General features: G+C 47.6%; 7 protein-coding genes across 7 annotated transcripts; 1 reads left to right on the top strand and 6 right to left on the bottom strand.

Moving 5' to 3' along the window:
- Positions 1-654: 654 nt before the first annotated feature.
- Positions 655-1,443, bottom strand: LOC102718380 (SKP1-like protein 11). The gene has a single exon (XM_006658781.3). The coding sequence runs from the start codon at positions 1,371-1,373 to the stop codon at positions 861-863; it is 513 nt and encodes a 170-aa protein (XP_006658844.1). The 5' UTR covers positions 1,374-1,443; the 3' UTR covers positions 655-860.
- Positions 1,444-4,202: 2,759 nt separating this feature from the next.
- Positions 4,203-4,793, bottom strand: LOC102718100 (SKP1-like protein 14). The gene has a single exon (XM_006658780.1). The coding sequence runs from the start codon at positions 4,791-4,793 to the stop codon at positions 4,203-4,205; it is 591 nt and encodes a 196-aa protein (XP_006658843.1).
- A 1,942-nt stretch (positions 4,794-6,735) lies between these two features.
- Positions 6,736-9,313, top strand: LOC102717818 (subtilisin-like protease). The gene is made up of 2 exons (XM_015839249.2): positions 6,736-6,756; positions 6,941-9,313. The coding sequence occupies exons 1-2, from the start codon at positions 6,736-6,738 to the stop codon at positions 9,311-9,313; spliced, it is 2,394 nt and encodes a 797-aa protein (XP_015694735.2).
- A 335-nt stretch (positions 9,314-9,648) lies between these two features.
- Positions 9,649-10,661, bottom strand: LOC102717543 (SKP1-like protein 11). The gene has a single exon (XM_015839542.1). It carries the CDS (start codon positions 10,611-10,613, stop codon positions 9,912-9,914), a length of 702 nt encoding a protein of 233 aa, XP_015695028.1. The 5' UTR covers positions 10,614-10,661; the 3' UTR covers positions 9,649-9,911.
- Positions 10,662-15,328: 4,667 nt separating this feature from the next.
- LOC102716990 lies at positions 15,329-17,419 on the bottom strand. Its single transcript, XM_015839437.2, has 2 exons — positions 16,662-17,419; positions 15,329-16,299 (listed from the first exon to the last, which is right to left on the bottom strand). Exons 1-2 carry the CDS (start codon positions 17,338-17,340, stop codon positions 15,875-15,877), a joined length of 1,104 nt encoding a protein of 367 aa, XP_015694923.1. The 5' UTR covers positions 17,341-17,419; the 3' UTR covers positions 15,329-15,874.
- Positions 17,420-19,129: 1,710 nt separating this feature from the next.
- LOC102716709 (SKP1-like protein 13) lies at positions 19,130-20,391 on the bottom strand. The gene has a single exon (XM_006658776.2). The coding sequence runs from the start codon at positions 20,272-20,274 to the stop codon at positions 19,693-19,695; it is 582 nt and encodes a 193-aa protein (XP_006658839.1). The 5' UTR covers positions 20,275-20,391; the 3' UTR covers positions 19,130-19,692.
- Positions 20,392-22,612: 2,221 nt separating this feature from the next.
- On the bottom strand, positions 22,613-23,789 carry LOC102716433 (SKP1-like protein 11). The gene has a single exon (XM_006658775.3). It carries the CDS (start codon positions 23,635-23,637, stop codon positions 23,077-23,079), a length of 561 nt encoding a protein of 186 aa, XP_006658838.1. The 5' UTR covers positions 23,638-23,789; the 3' UTR covers positions 22,613-23,076.
- Positions 23,790-24,901: the final 1,112 nt, after the last annotated feature.

Below are 24,901 nucleotides of genomic sequence, written 5' to 3'. Positions count from 1 at the left end.
CAAATTCATGTTTGAAACGAAATGCTTCAGATGCAGAGGAATTCAGACACGTGCAGGGAGTTGGGTTAGTTTAACCAAACAAACAGAGTCAAAATACTCACGGATCACCGGATCAGTACTAACATGGATCAGTGCGTACATCTCTGAACCAGAATGCATCGATCTCTGAAACGGAATGCAGTATCCAGATAAAGTTGCAACATACGTTTATATTTCCACTTCTCCATCCAATTCACATCAGAATCCAAGCAATACGCAACCCCAAACTTGCACCCAACACAAATTCATGAGCAGGAAAACAATCCGGATTGATCGAGCACCGAGACATGTTGCAAATGAGATTTGCTCCGGTCTAACAAAAAGTACCTCGAGGTACCAAATCGTTTCCCACCGTTGGATCTAGCTGAGTAGGATATACACGGTTAGATCTAACGATCAGAAATGATTTGGTACCACGAGGTATGGTACCGGTATCTCGAGGTACTTTTTGTTAGACTGAAGCAAATCTCGTTGCGAATCGATCTGCAATGGAATCTCTCTATTCGGAAAATCCCACCAATGAACCACAGGTCAACAATTAGAACAGACAGAGCAAACATCTGATGAGAAGAGTAGCTGCATGAAAACCAAACAGACAGAGCAAGCAATTTGGGGCAAAATATTCACTCCATGCAAGCGATCCAGCAGTTCAAAACATTCAACGAGACAGACGAATCTGTTCTCCTTGGAGAGGATGCACGAACTGAAGGCAAGCCGATTCGATCTGAATCCAGCAGCGAACACACCACGCAACTACGAGAGAACCACCATTATTACAAGACGAGGACACTATGATCTAGGGGTTGAGAGAGAAGTGAGTACTACTGGAAGGCCCTCTCGTTCTCCTGGCGGATCTCCTCCAAGTCCTCCTCGGTGAAGTCGTTCTCGATGTTGAAGGCCGCGGGCATCTCCTCGGGTGTCTTGCCCTTGAGCGTGCCGGCGACCTTCTGGCAAGTGATGTCGAGGAGCCCGCTGATGTTCAAGTAGCTGGAGGCCATGACGACGTCGAGGAGGGCGTCCCGGTCCTTGTCCAGCTCGCCGACGAAGGCCTCGTCCCACTTCCTGAGTTCCTTTTTCTCCTCGTCGGTGTCGGACTTGTCGTCGGCGTGCCTGTCGCAGTACTCGATCAGCGTCTTGAGCGTCTTGGAGTCGACCTCGGGGAGCGGGATGATGTCGACGGCGCTGGCGACCTCGATCAGTTCCCCGAGGGTGTCGGACAGCCTCGCCGACGCGTCCCTCACCTTGATCAGCTCGTCGTCATTGCTCTCAAGGGTGAACATCCTGCCGCCGACGCTCCCCTCCGCCGGCACCTCATCTCCGCTCCCCGCCGGCATCACTCGCTCTCGCTCGCAGAAACCTAACTCTTCGCCTTTCACCGAGTACCTAGCGCTCGCGGCGGATGCGGCAGGTGGCACGAGCCGGGCTGGCCGTTGCGGCGTCGGAGCAAGAATATATAGCCGCCCGAGGAGGAGGCGTGCTTCGCGTTCGCGGCTCGCCAGCTGGACAAGAGAACTGTGCTTTTATAAAAATCTAATTAGAATAAAAATTATATATACACATATAAAACATTGTAGATATAAACTTAATATATATAAATATTTATAAGAATTGTTTCGGTCCAACAAAAAGTATTTCGAGATACCAAATCGTTTCCCATCATTGGATCTAACTAAGTAGGATATGCACTGTTAGATCCAACGATCACAAACGAGTTGGTACCGTGATGTACCGGTGCCTCGAGGTACTTTTTATTACTTTCTATTAGACTAAATCAAATCTCAATATTTATACATATAAATTTATATATACAAACTCTATATACATTAAAAAAAAGGAAAATACGGTAAGACTGTCTACTGTCGGACGGGACACGAATACGGCGTCTACGGCTGCGGGGACAACGCCGACGGCAGCCAGGAGCGGCCACTGGCGGTTGACAGCAGTGACGACTACCACGTACTAAAGGGCAGGGGCAACGAACGTAAGTGCATGAGATAGATCAACATGATCGATCGACACCAAGTTGGTTAATCGACCGATCAATCGCAACAACATGCACGACAGCCCATGAATCTTGTCAAGATCGCTAGCTGTGAATCCTGTGATCTTCCCATTCTTGTTAGAAGAAGATGAGGGATCGATAATCCTACAGCTAGCTGCCTACCGCGACGTCGGCAACGGCCAGGAGCAGCCAACGGTGGTCGACGATAGCGGTGATGACTACGGCAGCAGCGAGAACAACGACAAGGATTCATCATTTTTTAGGTGACACTAACCAAGTATACCTGTTATTGGTGCGATATCAGGTTTGATACCGATGAGGTATTATGTTTGAAACCTCATCGGAATTATTCCATTCCAGTATCAGATCTAGTACTGATGAGGTATTGTGTTTGATATCTCGTCGGCCCGTATTAGATCTGATTACCGACGAGGTAACGTATTTGATACTTTGTCAAAATCATCTCGTTTTCCTTATTAGATCTGATACCGATGAGGTAACGTGTTTGATATTTCGTCGGAATCTTCTCGTTTTTATTATTAGATCCGATACCGATGAAATAACATGTTTGATATTTCGTCAGAATCATCCTGTTTTAAAACGGGATCCCGTGTGATAGCAATCCAAAAAAAAAAAACTACCTGTATAGGAAGTGTCAAGAGGGCGTGCATGCGAATTAGATTTTCGAGAGAAGGGGGGGCCTACTTTTGGTTTTGTGGCAGGCTGGAGAAAAGGGGAATTTGAATATAAGCTGAAGTTTGAATTTTTGATTATGTGTTTTTTCATATAAATTTATTTTTGTAGAGTTAGTTTTTATATCACTAAGAGTACATATATAAAAAAGTTCTATTCATAAATTATTTTTTATTTACAAATATATCATTTGATTTTTTTAAAAAAAATATAAAAATCACCTATATAGTTTTTTTAAGCAATTTTACCATTCTTAAAGAGGTAGCAGGAGGTTCTATGTAAAATTTTGGTACCTCTTGGTATCTTAGATACCAGTAATACCTTATGGTACCTGCTAAAGGATGAAAAAAATACTTATTTTTTTACCGAAAGTCTTATAAAATTTTGGTGCATTCCAAACGAACCGGTAAACACACCAAGCATTGAAGTTACAAACATGATTCTGTTAATTGGCTGCATGATGCAGACGAAGCAGAGAAAATGCTGACATGCACGGAAGAATTGGAATAACTTTTAACCAAACAAATCAGAACACATAATCCATGCATCTCTGAATAGTACTGTAACATACTGGGGATCAGTCCACGTGCATATCTGACACGAAATGCTTCAGATACAGAAGAATTCAGACACATAATCCATGCATCTCTGAATTAACCAAACAAGACCGAGTTGCATATCTAGGGGTGGTAATGGACCCAATCATTTTGCCTAGAAAATTTAAGGACCGGATTCAAAACAAGTTAAAAATAAAATTATATAGAGTTTTGAACTAAAAAATTTTTAAGAACTAAATAGAGTCTAAAAAAACCCACGGGCCTTGACCCATTCGCACCTCTACGCGTATGTGAAACGAAATGCTTCAGATACACAAGAATTCATACACGTGCACATGCAGGCAGTTGGGTTCGTTAACCAAGCAACAGGGTATATTCCGTAAGAATTAAGAAGGGATCGGTAATAACGGATCAGTCCGTTCATCTCTCGAACGATTTTTTCAGAAATTGTTGAAACGGTTTTTTCCCCTCTTCTTTTCAATTCAAAGCAGAATCCGAGCAAAACATAACCAAAAACTTCCCGATACAAATTCATGGCCAGGAAAACATCCCGGTCGATCAAGCACATAAAAATGTTGCAAAAATCTGCAACCAAATCTCTTGGGTGGAATATCACCAGATAATTGAATCATGCCAAGGAGTTGACAGAATAGTTTTGGAGACACAGCAAAACGGAGACTAGCAGCATGAAAATCAAACATACCAGCAAACAATTTGGGGCAAAATATTCACCTTATGCAAGCGATACAGCAGTTCAAAGCATTCAACGACACAGACGAACTCTGTTCTTCTTGGAGAGGATGCAGGAAACTCAAAGGTAAGCCGATTCGATCTGAACCTACCAGCGAACACAAAACGCGAGTACGACTACGAGAGAACAATCGTTAAGAGCGACGACAACACTACGGAAACTACGGATCATGGGAAAGCATGCGTGTGATCGGGTCGTTGAATCTCAAGGCGTTCATCAGGAGGATCTCCCTCTCCTCCTCCTCCGTGTAGTCGTTCTCGATGCCGAGGAGGTCGCGGATCTCCTGGGGAGTCTTGCCCCTGATCTTGCTGGCGATAAACTCGGCGCTGAGGTCGTGGAGTCCAAGGATGTCGAGGTGGTCGGGGCTGGAGGCCACGATGACCGCGCAGACGGATCTCCCGTCCTCGTCCAGCTTGTTGATGAAGGCCTCGTCCCAGCTATCCAGCTCCTCCCTGTCGCTGACGGTGGCGTGCTTGTTGCAGTACTCGATCATCTTCTCGAGAGTCCCGGAGTAGATGTCGGGGAGGGAGATGTCCTGGGTGCGGCCCGCGTCGATCATTTCTCCGATGGTCTTGGACTGCCTCGCCGACGCCTCCGTCACATCGTACGTCTTGCCGCCGTGGCTCGTCAGGCGGATCATCCTGCCGGTCTCCTTCTCCACCGCCTCCGGCGCCACCGCGCCCGCCTCTCCCTGCATCTCCACCGCCTCCGGCGCCACCGCGCCCGCCTCTCCCTGCATCTCCGCCGCCATCACTCGCTCTCGCTCACAGAACCTCAACTCTCCCCTCCTCCCGCTCGCGGTGGAGGCGGCGCGGCGGCTCGATCCGGATCGATCGGTGAGGAGGTGAAGTGATCCATGCCAAATGGGGGACGCCAATATATAGGCCCCCGGAGCCGGACCCGGACCGGAGGCGGCGGCGTCTATGAGTTTTGCAGGCCGTGTTGGGCCAGAAAGTTGTGGGCTACGAGCTGAGAATTTCTAACTGATGCAGCCCATCTACGAGATTTTTTTACCGTACAGTACATAGTCCCATTTTCATAGTTTTGCTGAGTGAAATATTTGTAGGGCGGTTAAATATTACTCTACTCGCTCCAAAGTAACTTTATTTTCACTCGCTCCACACATACAAATAACTCAACAAAAAAACTATAACACCCTATAATTTATCGAATTCCAGTGCAATTATCCTTCAATTTATATATTTGCAATGCATTTATGGTCTACTTTCGTAAACTCTAATGTAATAATTGGTTATAAATAAATTTATTTGGGACAAGTAAGATATAAAAAAATAATTTTATTTTAGGACAGAGTTATTTATTGTCATAAAAAACTAAAAATGTATAGTACTCTCTTCATTTTTTATACTGGCCAGGTTAAAACAAAATGAAGAGAGTTTGAATGGTTGCTAGAAATTGGGAGGAACTTTGAATATGATTTTGGAGGGAAAATCAAATTCAGATATTTTGGATTTGGACATGATTTTTTATGGGGGATTTTGGGCCTCAGGAGAAGTTAATTGAGATATTCGACACTTAGGTTCTTAATTCACACACAAATATCTAGTTTTTTGAAACAGAAAATCTAGCCAACGGACTCCCGTAAGAACGAGAGTCACTTATAACGTGCGCGGACACGCGGAGGCCCATGGACGCGGTCTGTTTTTTCTCCGTTATGTTTTACTTATTCCGTCGAACGGTATACCGTACGGCAGTTGTTATCTTTTTGAAAATATGATTTTTTTATTTTTTACGACCCAAAATTCGGAACGTTACTCTTGGCCACCACATCAACCATCAATTTAAAAGGGCGGTAGTTATGTTAGCGTGCTAACTCGGTAGTTATGTTAGCGTGCTAATTCAGTAGTTTTTAACGAACGGTGCAATTGTATCCAATTAGTTAATCTTTAATTAATCGCACACCCCAAGTTATAAAATTCAGGATATGAAATAGTGTTCCTGTCACCACGTGTAGTCCGGTCGATGTGTACAGTAGTTTCTTGTTCAGAGCCTACTGTTGAGTTTGTAAACTTTTTGTTTTCTTATATTATTTTGTCCCAATCTGATTGAAATTGGTTGGCCTATTCTTCGGCCAACGCAACTAAAAAAAGTACCAACTTATTTATCCACGTGTATGACTAAAATTTTAATTTAAATTTTAGAACGCTGCTAAAGTGCTAATTCCACCAAAGTACATCGTATAAAAGAATTGTGGTCAACAAATATGTTATTAAAAATTACTCCAGAAATTCAACATCAACTATCAACGAATTGTAGGTGATATGGAGTTATTATATTAATCTAAGCTTCAACAATGAAAAAATAACAATAATTATGATTTAACCATTTAACCTATGCAACACATAGACGTCGACGACTAGTCTTTGTAGGTAAGGGTGCATCTAATGATCAAATGTTTAAAAATTTTAATTCCATCAATCAAATCTGTCGTTAATTTGTATGATAAACTAAAGGCATGCACGTAAGTGAAAAAAAAACACACATACCCTCACTCCCTAGCCCCATGCATTACGCGTATATTTAGCAGAAGAATAAAAAATCAAACAAGTGTGTAAGTAAACCTCCCTATCTGATAGAATTGGATAATAATTGCCTTCCATACTTGAAGCTGCAAACGTTGCTCAAACCACAAAGAAACTAAAACCAGTCTACATTCAAGCAGAAACACGGAAATGGGTTGCATTTCAGCTACTGTCAGATCATGCGTTCCACCCAAATCCGACGAGAGATTAATACCACGATACGCCCACGAAATGCATTCCTCCCAAATCTGAGCCGAATTTGGCAGCAGCTAATGGCGCTGAATTGGACTAGTACGAAAAATGAAGATAATGGATATTGGCTCATAGCATCTTGCAAAAACAACGTGCCATTCAGGCGCGTATAAACCAGCAGCACCATGTCGCGATCGATCGGCAGTCATCTTCCTCGCTGCAGCTCGATCCAGTCCTCGTGCAGGCCATGGCGTCCTTGCTCCCAATTCTGTTGCTCACCGCCTTCCTGCCGGCTAGACCTGCGCTCTGCTATGTCGGTATAGGTGCAACGCTACAGAAAAATGCCACGAAATCTTCAGCTTCAGGTCGTGGAAGTGGAACCTACATCGTGCTCGTCGAACCGCCGCCGCACGGCCATGGCGATGGCGAGGACGACCTCCACCGGTGGCACGAATCTTTCTTGCCGTTGAGTCACCTCTCCGGCTCCGGCGACGACCGACGCCTCGTACACTCCTACAGCGAGGTGTTCAGCGGTTTCGCGGCGAGGCTCACCGACGAGGAGCTCGACGCGGTGTCCAAGAAGCCTGGGTTCGTGCGCGCGTTCCGGGACCGGACGCTGCAGCTGATGACGACGCACACGCCGGAGTTCCTCGGCCTGAGGAGGGGCGCCGGGTTCTGGAGGGACGCCGGCTACGGGAAGGGGGTCGTCGTCGGGGTTCTCGACACCGGCATCCACGCGTCGCACCCTTCCTTCGACGACCACGGCGTGCCGCCGCCGCCGGCGAGGTGGAAGGGTTCATGCAGAAGCTCCGCCGCCCGGTGCAACAACAAGCTCGTCGGCGCCAAGTCGCTTGTCGGCGACAATGACACCAGCGATGGCGTGGGGCACGGCACGCACACCTCGTCCACGGCCGCCGGAAACTTCGTCGACGGCGCCGCGATGGACGGTCTCGGCGCGGGCACCGCCGCCGGGATCGCTCCTGGTGCGCACATCGCCATGTACAAAGTGTGCACCGACGAGGGGTGCAGCGGGGCGGCCTTGCTGGCCGGACAAGATGAGGCGATCAAGGATGGCGTCGACGTGCTCTCCCTCTCCCTCGGCGCCAACCAGGTTTTCCAATACGATGAGGACCCGATCGCCATCGGTGCATTCAGCGCAGTGGCCAAGGGCATCGTCGTGGTGTGCGCCGCCGGCAACAATGGCCCGGGGACGGCGACGCTTAGCAACGAAGCGCCGTGGTTGCTCACGGTGACCGCCGGCTCAGTCGACCGGCAGTTCTCGGCCGTCACCAGGCTCGGCTCCGGAAAGCTCATCGACGGCGAGGGGCTTAATCAGACGACGAGGAATTCAAGCAGCAAGTCGTATCCTCTGTTCTACTCAGAGGACCAGCGCGTCTGCTACCTCGTGGGCAACGGCAGCATCAACGGCAAGATCGTGCTTTGCCAATTGACCTCGGGCTATCCGGCCGAGGCCCTCGTCGGTAACATGAAGGGCGCCGGCGCCGCCGGCGTGGTGCTGATCAACAGCGACATCGACGGCTACACGACCGTTCTCGAGGATTTCAGCTCCGGCGTGGTGCAGGTGTCCGTGGCCGACGGCGACAGCATCGCGGAGTACGCGGCGTCGGGAAAGGCCGTGGCGACCATCACGTTCAACAACACGTTGCTCGGCGTTCGTCCCGCTCCCACCGTCACGTCGTTCTCGTCCCGGGGGCCGAGCGTCCTCAACCCCGGCATCCTCAAGCCGGACATTCTGGCGCCAGGTCTCAACATCCTCGCCGCGTGGCCATCTCCGGTCGGCGTCGGTGCCGCGTCTTTCAACGTCTTATCCGGCACGTCCATGGCGACGCCGCACGTCAGCGGCGTGGCGGCGCTTGTCAAGAGCGCGCACCCGGACTGGTCGCCGGCCGCCATCAAGTCGGCCATCATGACGACGTCCGACGCGGTGGACAGCACCGGCGGGCCAATCCTGGACGAGCAGCACTCCAGGGCCGGAGCGTTCTCCACCGGCGCCGGCCACGTGAACCCGACGAGGGCCGCCGACCCGGGCCTGGTCTACGACCTCGGCGTCACCGACTACGCCGGCTACATCTGCGCGCTCCTAGGCGACCACGCCCTGGCGATCATCGTGCGCAACGCGAGCTTGAGCTGCAAGGATCTTCCCAAGGTGCCGGAGATGCAGCTGAACTACCCGACGATCACGGTGTCGTTGGAGGGGAAGCCGTCGACGGTGAACCGGACGGTGACGAACGTGGGGCCGGCGAGGTCGAAGTACACGGCGAACGTGACGATGCCCGCCGGGTCGTCGGTGACGGTGCGCGTCTCCCCGGAGAAGCTGGTGTTCTCCAAGGCCGGGGAGAAGAAGACGTTCAGCGTGACGGCGAGCGGGAGGATGAGCGGGCAGCAGCAACTGGTGGAGGAAGGGAGCCTGAGCTGGGTGTCGAGGAAGCACGTCGTGCGGAGCCCGGTGGTGGTCACCGCCGGTGCTTCCATTCCGCCGCCGGGTCCCGGTGGGAGTCGCCGCAGCGACGACTGACAGAGAGATAATTTTCATGGGCTATGTGTTAGTTCATGCATCTCTGAAACGAAACGCTTCAGATGCAAAAAGCAACACGAACATACTAGGGGATCAGCCCACATGCATATCTGACATGAAATTCTTCAGATGCACAAAAATTCATACAAATGCAAGGAGATGGGTTGATTAACCAAACAACAGACACAAAAACAAAGGAATCAATCAGTTCATGGAACGAAACGCAGAGTTCAGATAAAATTGCAAAAATGTTTTCACTACTCTATGATTAATTCACACCCCAATCCGAGCAAAACGTAACCAAAAACTTCCCGATACAAATTAATGGCCAGGAAAACATTGCAAATCTGCAACCGGATCTCTTGGATTGGAATGATGGAATCCCACCAACAAACTGATGAGTCATAAGCGAAATATTTGATAGGGAGGCGAACGGCATCAAAGCCAAACAGACACAGCAAACAATTTGGGGCAGTTCGTGCATGCAAGCGATTAAGCTATTCAAAGCAATCAACGACACAGCCGAACTCACTCTGATCGACCAGAGAACACAGCACACAACGACGAGGCAACAAATCATTACGACGACGACGAGACACTACGGCTTACGGGATTGCATGCGTTTCACTCCTTTGCTCTGACCCTTGAAGGCCCAGGCGTTCTCCCGGCGGATCTCCTCCTCCTCCTCCTCGGTGAGATCGTTGTGAATGTTGTAGGCCTCGCGGATCTCCTGGAGGGTCTTGCTCTTGAGCGTGTCGGCCACCTTGTCGCAGGTGAGGTTGAGGAGTCCGTCGATGCAGAGGTAGTTGGAGGCCCTGATGACCTCGAAGAGGCGCTCCCTGTCCTCGTACAGCTCGTTGATGAACGTCTCGTCCCAGTTCTCGAGCTCTTCGTTGTCGCCGTCGGTGGCGTGCTTGTCGCAGTACTCGATCACCTTCTTGAGGGTCTCAGCGTCGACGATGGGCAACAGGATGTGCGGGTCGGCGCTGCCGGACTCGATCAATTGCGTGAAGATCTGGGACTGCCTCGCCGACGCCTCCGTCACATCGAGCAGCTCGCCATCCGAGCTCTTCAGCGTGATCATCCTGCCGCTCTCCTTCTCCTCCTCCTCCTCCTCCTCCCGCTTCCCCACCTCCAACGCCGGCGCCTCCTCCACCACCTCCGGCTCCAGCTTCTCCGCCGCATCCAACACCACCTCGTCCACCGCCGCCACCTTCTCCGCAGCCTCCGACACCATCGCGCACTCTACCTTCTTCTCCGCCGCCGACACCCCCGCGGCCCCTCCGTTCCCCGCCGCCATCAACTCTCTCCTTTCGCTAACTGTCTAGTGCTCGCGGTGGCTCGAGCCGGATTGATCGGTGAGGGGTCCAGGCGGTGAGGTGGCGCCGCCAATATATAGCCCGGGGCGGAGGCTTTCTCACGTTCGCCGCTGCTTCCTTTCTAAATAAAACGAAAAGTCGAAAATCCTACCTAAAAACTCAAAACTCATAAATTTGTTTATTTTACAATGTCAATCGCTTAAAATTTTTTACTATGTCAATCATTTTTTTTATATTAGATTTGCTTGACGATCTATGCTCGTTGCCCATGTGTTAATTCGTTTAGTTTCTTTCATTACTGTTTAGTTTCAATCAAATGTCTCAAAAAATCGATGGATGGATTCAATTTTCTCACGCAATTGACAGATAGGAGACCCCTTTAGTTTCGTACTGAAATTCATTCTATATACATTAGGACTAGAATGTTTTCTTTTCTTACAGTTCATATGTTATTTATCATACTTGGGAAAAGCATACTACTGTGGCATATAACGTATAATGTATTTTCGTATACTTATTTATCGTAAGTAGTACGCCCTTTTCTTCCTTTTCTGAAACCGAAGATAAAAGAACTATGGCGATTGAAGAGGCGTAGAGTTATACGATCTCATCTTTTCGCTTTTGATTATGCTAAAATTTAAATTTTTAACATTAAATTTAAAGTTGATTTTGGTGTTTTTTTAATCATAATTTTTTTGTTTTTTATTTTAGATTGCTATGAACACGTATAATAAAAGTTTTGTTTACACATTATTTTCATTTGCAAGTATGTCGTTTAGCTTTTTTCAAAAAAAATCAAAGCAATCATCCCATAGTAATCGACAAAAATACTAGTAACAACTAACGAGTTCTTTATAGTTAGGAGATTTTTTACAACCTTAATTTCGTTTAACAATATAGGTGGATGGATAAAACACTACAGCAACATATACTTTCCCCTACAGCAACCAAGAAATGTGACTAGTTAACAGAATATATTAGCAAATATTCTGTTACACCTGCAAATTGCAAGGTTCCGTCACACGTTATTGGGTTCCAATGGTTCCATAAACAACTGGAGAGTGGAGACTGTTATTATTTCATTCAGCAGCTTAATGCAACCAGTAAACACAATTACACAGCTAGCACTGCAGGTTACAAACATGAGGAATTGCATAACTGAGCAAAACAAGTTGGAATACTGCCTTAAGTTCAAGTAGCTAGATGGCAGATTCAGAGAAATTGCCCTTAATCTAATCAAAGGATAACTCAGAACATACTGGGATTAATCCATCCATCTCTAAAGCGAAATGTTTCAGATGCTGGAGGGTGAAAAATGTACTACAAAACATATTAGGGATCAGTAGTTCATATGAATATCTGAAGCGACAGAAGAATTCAGACACGTCACACATGCAGGGAGGGATTTTTGTTAATTAACCAAACAGCAGATGCTAATTAAGGGATCAATCAATGCATGTCTGACGAGAAGGTACAGGAGGTACTGGTACCTCTTGTTACCTAGATATTAGGAGATACAAAACCTCTTGTTACCTAGATATTAGGAGATATAAATTTTACACTAAAATTACTCTTCAGATAAAGTCGCAACAACGTTAGATAGAGTGCAAGACCAACACTTGTCAAGTTAGATAGAGTGCTTTGTAATCTTCAAGGAGACCTATTGTTCAACTCTCACTCGGTAACAGCCTTAACCTCAGCAAGCTCAGACCACTCGCCACTCCTACTCGCTTGCAGAAAGGAACCAAGATCCAAATCCTTCTTTAAATTTGAAAATTTCTGGACCACAGTAAGGGGCTTTCAAGATGTAGTGCAGGAGGCTTGGAACTTACCAACTTTAGCAAATCACCCAATCGACAGACTGGCCGAAAAACTCAGAAATACTGCAAAGCGGCTGAGAATATGGAGTCGTCGATCCTTTGGTGGCCTACGGCTGCTGTCACAGATGATAAGTGAGCTGATACTTAGATTTGACATTGCTCAAGAATCAAGATTGCTAACAGATGAAGAGCTAGCTTTCAGAAAGGAACTCAAGTTAAGGATGCTGGGACTTGCAGCAGTCTTGGAAACCAGACGAAGACAAGCTTCAAGGATAACCTGGTTAAAGCAAGGAGACGCCAACACAAAATTTTTCCATATGAAAATGGCGGCCCGAAAACGAAGAAATCACATCCCTAGCTTGCAAAGGGAGAGACTGGCTGTTAATACCCAGGAGGACGAGATGGACTTGTTTTATAGGCATTACCACACCATCCTGGGAGGAAAAAACGAGCGGTCATGCACACTAAATTGGGACGGCCTTGGCATGACAAGCATCCAGAATATGGATCTTGACAGAAGATTTACTGAAACTGAAATTCTCCAAGCAATTAAAAATTCGCCATCTGAAAAGGCTCCCGGTCCGGACGGCTTCAACGGAGCTTTCTACAAATTATGCTGGACCATAATAAAGGATGATATTATGGAGACTTTCTGCAGCTTTCATCGGCTATCAGAAGGAAACTTCGGAAGCATCAATAGGGGGAACATTGCCCTAATACCCAAGAGAAAAATGTGTGTAATGCAAGTGACTTCAGGCCAATTAGCTTGATCCATTCAGTGGCAAAACTCCTTGCGAAGGTCTTGGCAGCTAGGTTGTCCCCATGCATGCACGGAATGGTTTCTAGTGCTCAGAGTGCCTTCATAAAAACTAGGTGTATTCAAGACAACTACCTCTATGTGCGGAACTTGCTGAAGACCCTCAACGGCCAAGGCAAGCCGACCCTCTTCTTTAAACTGGATATTGCCAAGGCCTTTGACTCGGTTTCCTGGGAGTATCGCATCGAGATGATGCAAAAGCGGGGTTTCAGCAAACGCTGGATAGACTGGATTGTAATCCTGCTATCGACGACTTCCTCCAAAGTTATGGTAAATGGCTGCTTAAGTGAGAAGATATACCACCGGCATGGGTTGAGATAGGATGACCCCCTGTCACCTTATCTCTTCATACTTGCGATCGAGCCACTAGAAAAATTGTTGAAGATGGCCATGGACCAAGGAATGCTGACGCCGATGGGCACGAGGTTCACGACTTACAGGCTATCACTATATGCAGACGACGCGGCAATTTTCCTGAGACCAAAAAGGCAGGATGTGCAGAATTTGATGTGTGTCCTGGAAGGCTTCGGCAATGCCACAGGCTTGAGGGTCAATTTTCAGAAGAGCTCGGTTACAGCTATCCAGTGCCATGGCATCAACCTAACCGAAGTCCTGGGAATCTTCAATGGACAGATCACAGCTTTGCCGTTGACATACCTGGGACTACCACTGCACACTGGAAAAATCAAGCTGGTACACCTGCAACAAATACGGGACAAGATCAAGGCAAAATTGGCAGGCTGGAAAAAAGCTTGATGAGTACGGCAGGCAGGCAAACCCTTGTGACCTCGGTTTTATCCTCAATTCCCCTATACCTCCTAATGGTAATCAAGGCCCCAAATGAATTCATTACCGAGATAGACAAGATACGAAGGAAATTCTTGTGGGCCGGCGATGAAGAACTTACTGGAGGGAAGTGCAAAGTCAATTGGACAAAGGTTTGTTCTCCAAAGAACAGGGGAGGAATGGGCATATTGAATATGGATAAATTTGCAACGGCCTTGCGTCTAAGATGGCAGTGGTTCCAATGGACCGATGAGGCCAGGCCATGGGCGGCAATGTCCATCCCAACAAGTAACAGGGACGCTGAGTTGTTTGCAGCGCTGACAAAAGTACAACTTGGGAATGGGAGGAATGCCAAGTTTTGGACAGATAATTGGCTAGGCACTACAACAATGAAAACGCTGGCCCCAACCCTTTTCATCCGATATAGGGAGAAAAATTTAACGGTCAAGGAAGCCCTCGCAAATAACAGATGGGCGTCGACCATGGAAAACCTCATAGCCAGTGATGCGACCACGGAGTACTTCACCATCTGGGAAAGGATTGAAGGTGCGAATATACAGCTGACTGAAGACATTGAAGACCACATCATCTGGAAAGTCGACAATTCTGGACAATATACGGCCAAGTCAGCTTATCTGGCTCAGTTCGCAGGAATGATCCATTCTCATGCGGCGTCCACAATCTGGAAAACTTGGGCGCCGTCCAAGTGCAAGGCGATGCTATGGCTGCTGACGCAAAACAGACTTTGGACAGCAGATAGGCTGCAAATCAGAGAATGGTCGAATGCTTACTTTTGTCAGCTGTGCTACAGAAACTGGAATCGGCAGATCATCTTTTCAAGGATTGCACCTTCACAAGAAAATTATGGGATGCGGTATCCACGAAGGGGAAAATCGCTGGCATGTACAAGGATTACTCTGCTTTGGAGAATTTCAACGGATGGCTAGAGAAAGCTACGCAGAAAAGAGACAAGAAGTCTGGCAAGGTGGTTAAATCCTTGGTGATGCTAGTAATTTGGGAGATTTGGTGCGAAAGAAACCGCCGAATTTTTCAACACAAAGAATTGAGCTTCGACCAGCTTCAAGCAAGAATCTTTGATGAGATGCAGATGTGGAAGGCCTGTGGGGCTACACTAGCACGAGAGTAATCCGTTCTGTTTAGAGAGGGTCTCCCCTGCGAGATCAACCCAAAATTTATAGGCTATAAATTTCTTACCTTCTAATATAAAATCAGCACCACGCTGGCTTTGGTTTCAAAAAAAAAAAGTCGCAACAACGTTTTCCCTTCATTATTCAGTCCATGCCGGAATCTAATTATCTAAACAGCACGAAGCAAAACAACTCGAGGAAAATACACAGGGATCAGTAGGGATCAATCCAAAACGAAATACAGCATTATTCGCACCTGAATCCGAGCAAAACTCAACCCCAAAACTTACACCCAAAACACAACCGAATATCTTTGATTGGAATCCAACCAGCGAACCATATTCCAAGGAGTAAACGTGGTAGTCTTGGAGACATAAGGAGACGAACTGCATGAAAACCAAGAAGACGCAGCAACCAAATTGGGGGCAAAAGATTCACTTCATGCAAGCGATCCAGCAGTTCAAAGCATTCAACGGCGACGACACAGCCGACTCTGTTCTTCGTGGACAGGATCCCGGATGCAAGAACTCAAGCTAAGCCTAAGCCGACTGGATCTGAATCTACCAGAGACACAACACACTACGAGACAACAACCATTACGACGACGACGACGACACTGCGGCTTACTGTTCAGGTGTGTACTCCACGCACGAAGCCCTGGCGCGCGTCTCCTACTCGCTGACGTTGAAGGCCTTGAGGATCTCCTCGAGGCTCTTTTCCTTGACCGCCTCGGTGACCCTCAGGCAGGCGAGGTCGTGGAGTCCATCGATCTTGAGGTAGGTGGAGGCCGTGACGACCTTGACGAGGAAGCCCGTGTCGCCGGCCACCTCGTCGATGAAGGTCTTGTCCCAGTTCTTGAGGTACTCTTTCTCCTCGACGGTGTCGGACTTCTTGTCGGCGTGCTGGTTGCAGTACGCGATTATCTTCTCGAGGGTCGCGGCGTCGACTTCGGGGAGTAAGATGTACGGGTAGGTGCGGCCGTCGTCGATCTTGTTCCCGATGGTCTTGGACAGCCTTGCCGACGCCTCCGCCACCTCGATCAGGGCGCCGTCCGAGCTCTTCAGGGTGATCATCCTGCCGCTCTCCTCCCGATGGTCTTGAGGAATCAATCAGTTCATGGATCGAAGCGCAGAGTTCAGATAAAAGCTTGCAAAGATGTTTTCACTACTCTCTTCAATTCACACCCGAATCCGAGCAAAACATAAGCAAAAAACTTCCCGAAACAAATCAATGGCCAGGAAAACATTGCAAATCTGCAATCTCTTTGATTGGAATGATGGAATCCCACCAACGAACTGATGAATCATAAGCGAACGCATCAAAGCCAAACAGACACAGCAAACAATTTGGGGCAGTTCATGCAAGCGATTAAGCAGTTCAAAGCATTCAACGACACAGCCGAACTCACTCTGATCGAGCAGAGAACACAGCACACAACGACGAGACACTACGGCTTACCGGATTGCATGCGTTTTACTCCTTTACTCCGACGCTTGAAGGCCCATGCGTTCTCCCGGCGGATCTCCTCCTTCTCCTCCTCGGTGAGGTCGTTGTGAATGCTGTAGGCCTCGCGGATCTCCTCGAGGGTCTTGGTTTTGAGCGTGTCGGCCACCTTGTCGCAGGTGAGGTTGAGGAGTCCGTCGATGCAGAGGTAGTTGGAGGCCTTGATGACCTCGAAGAGGCGCTCCCTGTCCTCGTACAGCTCGTTGATGAATGTCTCGTCCCAGTTCTCGAGCTCTTCGTTGTCGCTGTCGGTGGCGTGCTTGTCGCAGTACTCGATCACCTTCTTGAGGGTCTCGGCGTCGACGATGGGCAGCAGGATGTGCGGGTCGGCGCTGCCGGAGTCGATCAATTGCGTGAAGATCTGGGACTGCCTCGCCGACGCCTCCGTCACATCGAGCAGCTCGCCATCCGAGCTCTTCAGGGTGATCATCCTGCCGCTTTCCTCCTCCTCCTCCCGCTTCCCCACCTCCACCTTCAACACCTCCTCCACCACCTCCGGCTGCAGCTTCTCCGCCGCATCCAACACCACCTCGTCCACCGCCGCCACCTCCTCCGCAGCCTCCGACACCATCGCGCACTCTACCTTCTTCTCCGCCGCCGACGCCCCCGCGGCCTCTCCGTTCCCCGCCGCCATCAACGCTCTCCTTTCGCTAACTGCCTAGTGCTCACGGTGGCTCGAGCCGGATTGATCGGCGAGGGGTCCCGATGGCGCCGCCAATATATAGCCCGGAGGCGGAGGCGTGCTCGCGTTCGCCTTCAAGCCGAGCTGGCTCGCCAGCTGGACAAGAGAACTGCCTTTCGCAGGTCATGTTGGGCCATAAGTTTGTGGGCCATGGGCTGAGAAAGTGAAATTTTGTAATGGATTCAGCCCATTTATGAGGACCATGTTAGCATACGGTACAGAATTCTGTTTTTCTTTTCGTTTTTTTCTCCTTGGGAAAAGTATTTGTACGGTTGATAATTCTCCTCCAGTTTATATATTTTTATTTTCGTACTGAAATTCATCCTGTATACGTTACGGCGTATAAACGTGTTTTCCTACACTTATTTTATCATAAGTAGTTTGCATTTTTCTTCCACTTTTCTAGTATCATAAGTAATGCAAACTCATCTTTTCACTTTTTCTTATACTAAAATTTGGATTTTCAATGTGGTTTTTCATCATAATTTTTTTTTCAGTCTTTACTTTTAGATTCATATGAACACATATATAAAAGTTTTATTTATAAATTATTTTTCGTTTGCAAAGTACGTCGTTTAGCTTTTTCGCCGAAAATACAAACAATCACCCATAGTAATTGACAATGATACTAGTAACAACTATCGAGATGTTCATAGTTAAGAGATTTTTTACGATCTTAATTTCGTTTAACAATATATGTGGATGGATAAAACTAAGGGCCCGTTTAGTTTTCAATTTTTTTTCCCAAAATATCACATCAAATCTTTAGACACTTAAATAAAGTATTAAATATAGATAAAAAACTAATTGCACAATTAGGAGGGAAATCGTGAGACGAAACTTTTGAGCCTAATTAGTCCATGATTAGCCATAAGTGCTACAGTAACCACATGTACTAATAACAGATTAATTAGGCTCAAAAAATTCGTTTCAAGGTTTCTAGGCGAGCTACGAAATTTATTTATTTTTATTTGTATCCGTTTACCCCTTCTGACATTCGGTCAAATATCCAACGTGACACAACAAACTTTTTCCTTTCGCGAACTAAACAGGGCCTAATTAGGATTGGTAATGGGTCCAACTATTTTGCTTGTAAAATTTAAGAGTTGAGTTTAAAATAAGTTGAAAATAAAATTATAACATTGAAAACACTACAGCAACCAAGAAATGTGCCTAGTTAAGAATATTTTAGAAAAATATTCTGTTACACCTACAAATTGCAAGGTACCGTCACACATGTTATTGCGTTCAAATGCTCCAACAACAACTGGAGAGTGGAGACTGTTATTATTTCATTCGGCAGCTTAATGCGACTAGTAAACACAATTACACAGCTATCATTGCAAGTTACAAACATGACGAACTGCATAGTTGCGCAAAACAACTTGGAATACTGCCTCATTGCCTCAAGTTCAAGTAGCTAGATGGCTACATGATGCGGAGGAAAGCAGGAAACATGCAGAGAAATTGTGATTAATCTAATCAAATTTATCCATCCATCCATCCATCCATCTGTAAAGCGAAATGTTTCAGATGCTGAAGGGTGAAGAATATACTACAAAGAGTGCTCTACTACAAAACATATTAGGGATCAGTAGTTCATATGAATATCTGAAGAGACAGAAGAACTCAGACACGTCACACATGCAGGGAGGGATTTTTGTTAATTAACCAAACAGCAGATGCTAATTAAGGGATCAATCAATGCATGCCTGAAACGAAATGCATCATTCAGATAAATTCGCAACCACGTTTTCCCTTCATTCTTCAGTCCACGCCGGAATCTAAACAGCACGAAGCGAACCACTCGATGAAAATACACAGGGATCAGTAGGGATCACCGGATCAATCCGAAACGTAATACAGCATTCGCACCTGAATCCGGGCAAAACTCAACCCCAAAACTTGCACCCAAAACACAACAGAATATCTTGGATTGGAATCCAACCAGCGAACCACATCCCAAGGAGTAAACGTTGTAGTCTTGGAGAAAACATTTCATAAGGAGACGAACTGCATGAAAACCAAGAAGACACAACAACCAAATTATATTGGAGGCAAAAGATTCACTTCATGCAATCGATCCAGCAGTTCAAAAAAGCATTCAACGACGACACAGCCGACTCTGTTCTTCGTGGACAGGATGCAAGAACTCAAGCTAAGCCTAAGCCGACGAGATCTGAATCTACCAGAGACACAACACACAACTACGAGACAACAACCATTACGACGACGACACTACGGCTTACTGTTCAGGTGTGTACTCCACGCACGAAGCTCTTTTCCTTGATCGCCTCGGTGACCCTACTCGCTGACGTTGAAGGCCTTGAGGATCTCCTCGAGGCTCTTTTCCTTGACCGCCTCGGTGACCCTCTGGGAGGCGAGGTCGAGGAGTCCATCGATCTTGAAGTCGGTGGAGGCCACGATGACCTTGACGAGGAAGCCCGTGTCGCCGGCCAGCTCGTCGATGAAGGTCTTGTCCCAGTTCTTGAGGTACTCTTTCTCCTCGACGGTGTCGGACTTCTTGTCGGCGTGCTGGTTGCAGTACGCGATCATCTTCTCGAGGGTCGCGGTGTCGACTGCGGGTAGTAAGATGTACGGGTCGGTGCGGCCGTCGTCGATCCTTTTCCCGATGATCTTGGACAGCCTCGCCGACGCCTCCGCCACCTCGATCAGGGCGCCGTCCGAGCTCTTGAGGGTGATCATCCTGCCGGTCCCCTCCGCCTCCGGCGCCGGCGCCGGCACCTTCCCCACGGGAAACACCACCATCTCCACCTCCGGCTCCACCTTCTCCACCTCCTCCGCCACCTTCTCCACCGCCTCCTCCGACACCTCTCCAGTCTTCTCCACGGGAAGCACCGCCATCTCCACCCCCTGATCCGCCATCACTCGCTCTCGCTCCAAAACCCCTTCCGCTAACCCGGCCTCTAGCTCTCGCGGTGGAAGCAGCAGGTGGCGCAGTGGGCACGAGCTGCCGGAATGATCGGTGCGGCGTCGGAGAGCCAAATGGGAGCGCCCATATATATAGCCCGGAGGCGGAGGAGCGATGGATTTGCTTCGGCGGCCGTGACTCTTCTCCAGCAAGCCTAGCTGGCACGCCAGCTGGACAAATGCCTCTGTGTTTCGCGGGCCATGTTGGGCCGGCTAAGTAGGTTGGGCCTGGAGATTAGCCCAGAGGAGCAGGAGCGCGACGCGTGGCAGCGTAGGTTTTCGTGGCCGTTACGTTCTTCCTGTGCACGCTGGGAAATTGGTAGTGGATTCAGCCGTACAGTGCATGCTCCCATTCTCTCTTTCTTCTCTTCCGCTATTTGAACTGTTTTTAAATCTCATTTTCTCTCAAAAATTGCATTTGGTTCCATAGCGTATCAATCATGCTACTTGGTTCCATGAAAAAACTGGAGAATTGGCATTTCATTCGGTAACTTAGAGCAAGTTCAACAGTATAGTCAACTAGTAACTTCAATTCAGATATACTCAATCTAACAGTTAATTCATATAATAGTTGACTACAAAACATTAATACATGGTCCCACATGTCATACACACTGTCTGTCTTAGAGTCCGTGTACAGTTGGCTATAAATTAGTAGTCCACCTCTCTTCTCTCTCTCCTCTTATCTCTTACTGTGACCAGTGACCACCGCATATCACTTGTCTTTGATCTCTAGAGTGAAAGACACAGTACCACCTACAGTTTCTTTTTGTAAAAAAATAAAGGTGAACATCTAAGTTCCTACCTCCGTTTTATAATGTAAGACTTTCTAGTCTTGACTAAATTCATCAATTTATATATAAGTTATATATATGTCTAGATTTATTAGCATTCATATGAATTTAGACAAAGTTAGAAAATCTCGCATTATGAAACCGAGGGAGAATTAAGGTGTGCAAACCGTGCGCAAATAAACTAAACTAAGCTTAGTTAAATCTCGTTTATTCTTTATATGAATTTTGCTTTGTGGTTTCCAATTGGCAACTGGGATGAATTAATTTGTGTGTGTTTCCCTATTATAAGAGTTTTGAATAACTAGCCCCCTTCTGAAATAAAGAAATCTTATAGGATGTTAATGTTAATGGTAACTCAAGCAATGTTCATACGAAAATTATATAAAAGTCATGTATTCAAGCGGAGCCCATAAGGGCATACACAGTGCAAGGATCCCATGAAGTGGTTCTAGCAAAAAAAAAAAGAGATGCCATGTAGAATGAAACCCCACCCTCTACAGTGCATATAGCCTCAGATGGATCCCACGAAAAAATCACATTTTCTTTTTTAGCCACTCCACCGGTCCACCGTCTCTCCCCTCTCTCTCTCTCCAAGCTCTCTCCTCTCTCTCTCCCTCTTATAGATCTGAGCCCTCCTCCGGCAGCGGCAGCGGCGGAGCTGGGCATGGCATCGACGGCGACGGAGCTCGGCGGCGCTGGGGGTGGTCACGGATCTCGGCGGCGGGACGACTGGCTCGGCGGCGTGGGGACGGAGGTCGGCGTTGGGCCGATAGGCTCGGCGGCGCGGGGGCGGAGGTTGGCGTCGGGCCGGCGAGCTCGGCGGCGTCGGCGAACGGATCCAGCCGGATCTAGTCCGGGCCGACGACCTCGGCGGCATAAGTGAGCAGATCCACTCCGGGCCGGCGAGCTCTCCGCTCCCTTTGTCCCGGCGGCAGCGACGGAGGCCGGCCGCGTCCTAGCGGCGGCTGAGGAGCACGTCCTCGGCGGCGACAGCGGCGGTCCTCGGCCTCGACGACGCCTCTCTCCTCTCTCTCCTGCTTTTTGATGGAGCTCCTGTGGATCCTGCGGGATACGTGCGGCTCAAGGAGGAGGGTACGGTGCATGGTGATATGGCAGGCCGGCTTTGACGTGGTGGGCTTGAGCCACTCGCCACGTCGGAGCATAGTGCATGCTCTAACCAAAACTAGCACTATAAGTTACAAGCATGATGCTTCAGATAAGTCCATACATCTCTAAAATGGAAAGGTAAAAATGCAGAAATGCAAGACAGAACATACTTTGGGGATCAATTCACATTCATATCTGAAACGGAATTCTTCAGATGCAGAGGAATTCAGACACATGCAGGGAGTTGGATTAGTTTAACCAGACAGACAGACAAAATATTTAGGGATCAGTACTAACACCGTAACACGGATCAGTGCATACATCTCTGAAACGAAATGCATTGATCTCTGAAAAGGAATGCAGCATCCAGATAAAGTTGCAACAGACGTTTATTCTCCTTCTCAATCCAGTTCACATCAGAATCCAAGCAAAGCGCCACCCCCAAACTCGCACCCAATACAAATTCATGAACAGGAAAACACTCCCGTTCGATCGAGCACCGATAAACGCAGCAAATCTGCAACAAATCTCTTGAATTTGAATCCACCAACGCACCAGATACCAACGAGTACACATAGCAAAACATCTAAGAACAGGACTAATCTGCATCAAAATCAAACGGACAGAGCAAACAATATGGAGGCAAAAATATCCACTTCATGCAAGCGATCCAACAGTTCAAAGCATTCAACGACACACCCGGCTCTGTTCTTGGACAGGATGCACGAACTCAAGGTAACCTGATTCGATCTGAATCTACCAGAGACACGACACTTCACAAAATCACAACTACGAGAGAACCACCATTACACGACGACGACGAGGGACACCACGGGGTTAAGAGAGAAAGCGAGTACTAGACGAAGGCCCAGGCGTGCTCCTGGCGGATCTCCTTCTCCTCCTCCTCGGTGAGGTCGTTGCGAATGTTGAAAGCCTCGCGGATCTCCTCGGGTGTCTTGCCCCTTATCATGTCGGCGATCTTCTTGCAGGCGAGGTCGAGGAGCACATCGATGTAGAGGTAGTTGGAGGCCATGATGACTTTGAAGATGGAGTCCTTGTCCAGCCCGTTGATGAAGTCCTTGTCCCAGGCCTTGAGTCCCTCCTCGTCGGCGGTGTCGGCAGTGTGCTTGTCGCAGTACCGCATCAGCAGGGCGAGGGTCTTGTAGTCGACGTTGTAGAGCGGGATGTACGGGTCGGCGCAGTTGTCGTCGATCATTTTCGCGATGAACTTGGACATCCTCGCCGCCGCCTCCGACACATCATACGGCCTGCCATCGTTGCTCTTCAGGTGGATCATCCTGTCGCTCCCCTTCTCCTCCCGCTCGTCCGCCCCCTCCACCGCCGCCTCCGGCGCCGCCTTCTCCAACGCCTCCGGCACCAGCTTCTCCCCCGCGGCCTCTCGGTTCCCCAACGCCATCACTCGCTCTCGTTCGCAGAACCTCAAACCCTCCCACTCCTTTCGCTAGCTACCTGGAGCTCACGGTGGATGCGCCAATGGCGGTGGCACGAGCCGGATTGATCGGTGCGGGGTCCGACCCAGATGGCGCCGCCAATATATATAGCCGCCGCAGCAGCCGCCGATTTCCTCTTCTGCAAGGATCGGCAGCTGGGCAAGAAGCCGTGTTTTTTGCAGGCTGTGTCGGGCCAGAAGGTTTGTGGGCTATACACAGAATTTGTACCGGATTGGGCCCAGTTATTAGGACCTCCTGTGTTTTCATGGGAAAGTAATTAATCTGTAGTGTTTACAAATTTTCCTCAGGTAAATGATGGTAAAATACAAGTTTTTCGTGGTTAAGATAATTTTTATGATGTCAAATTATTTTTAAGAGTAGGTGGATGGATGGAAAGTAACACTGGAAAATCGCTTCAGTGACCAGGGAATCTGCCCAGGAATAATTTCGATAATATTCTGCATCACCCTTTCACTGTCATTCTAGTTGCAAATTGTAAGGTAGAGTACCACACATGTTCTTAGGTTTACATCCACAGCTGGAGAATTATTATCTCAACTAGCAACTTATTGTGACCAGCATCGTTGTTACTTGATCAAGCTAGAAAGGGAGATGCCAACTGTATTCTATTTTGTAATAACATGTGTGAACCTTTTTAAGTTAGGTGCGCATATAGAGTGTGTGTGAAGAAATTAAATATGAACCCAATTTATTATGGTTAAGCACGTACATTGCAAGTTTACAAACATGCTCTAGCAGCCTAGCTCCACTAATCTGAGGGGTTGTTTAGATGTGGTTAAACTTTTTAGCCTTATGTCAAATCGAATGTTTGGACACTAATTTAAAGTATTAAATATAAATTAATAAAAAAACTAATTTCATAAATAAGAGCTAATCCACGAGACAAATTTTTTGAGCCTAATTAATCCATAATTAGCAAATGTTTACTGTAGCATCACATATGCTAATTATGAATTAATTAGGCTCATTAGATTCATCTTGCGAATAAGTCCAAAATTATGGATGAGTTTTATTAATAAACTACGTTTACTATTTATAATAAGTATCTAAACATCCAATATGACTAGGGGTTAAAGTTTAGCCTCTATAAACAAACGCCCCGTGAGCAACACACATGTACACAAATAGGTGGAATACTGGAAGAATGCCTCAAGAACCTAGGCTACGTATCTGGGCTTGTTTGGTTTGGTACCTAAATATGCTCTACCA

Source organism: Oryza brachyantha, chromosome 7 (genome assembly GCF_000231095.2).
Source record: "Oryza brachyantha chromosome 7, ObraRS2, whole genome shotgun sequence".
NCBI classification, from domain to species: domain Eukaryota; kingdom Viridiplantae; phylum Streptophyta; class Magnoliopsida; order Poales; family Poaceae; genus Oryza; species Oryza brachyantha.
This window is presented reverse-complemented; position numbering and strand designations above follow the sequence as displayed.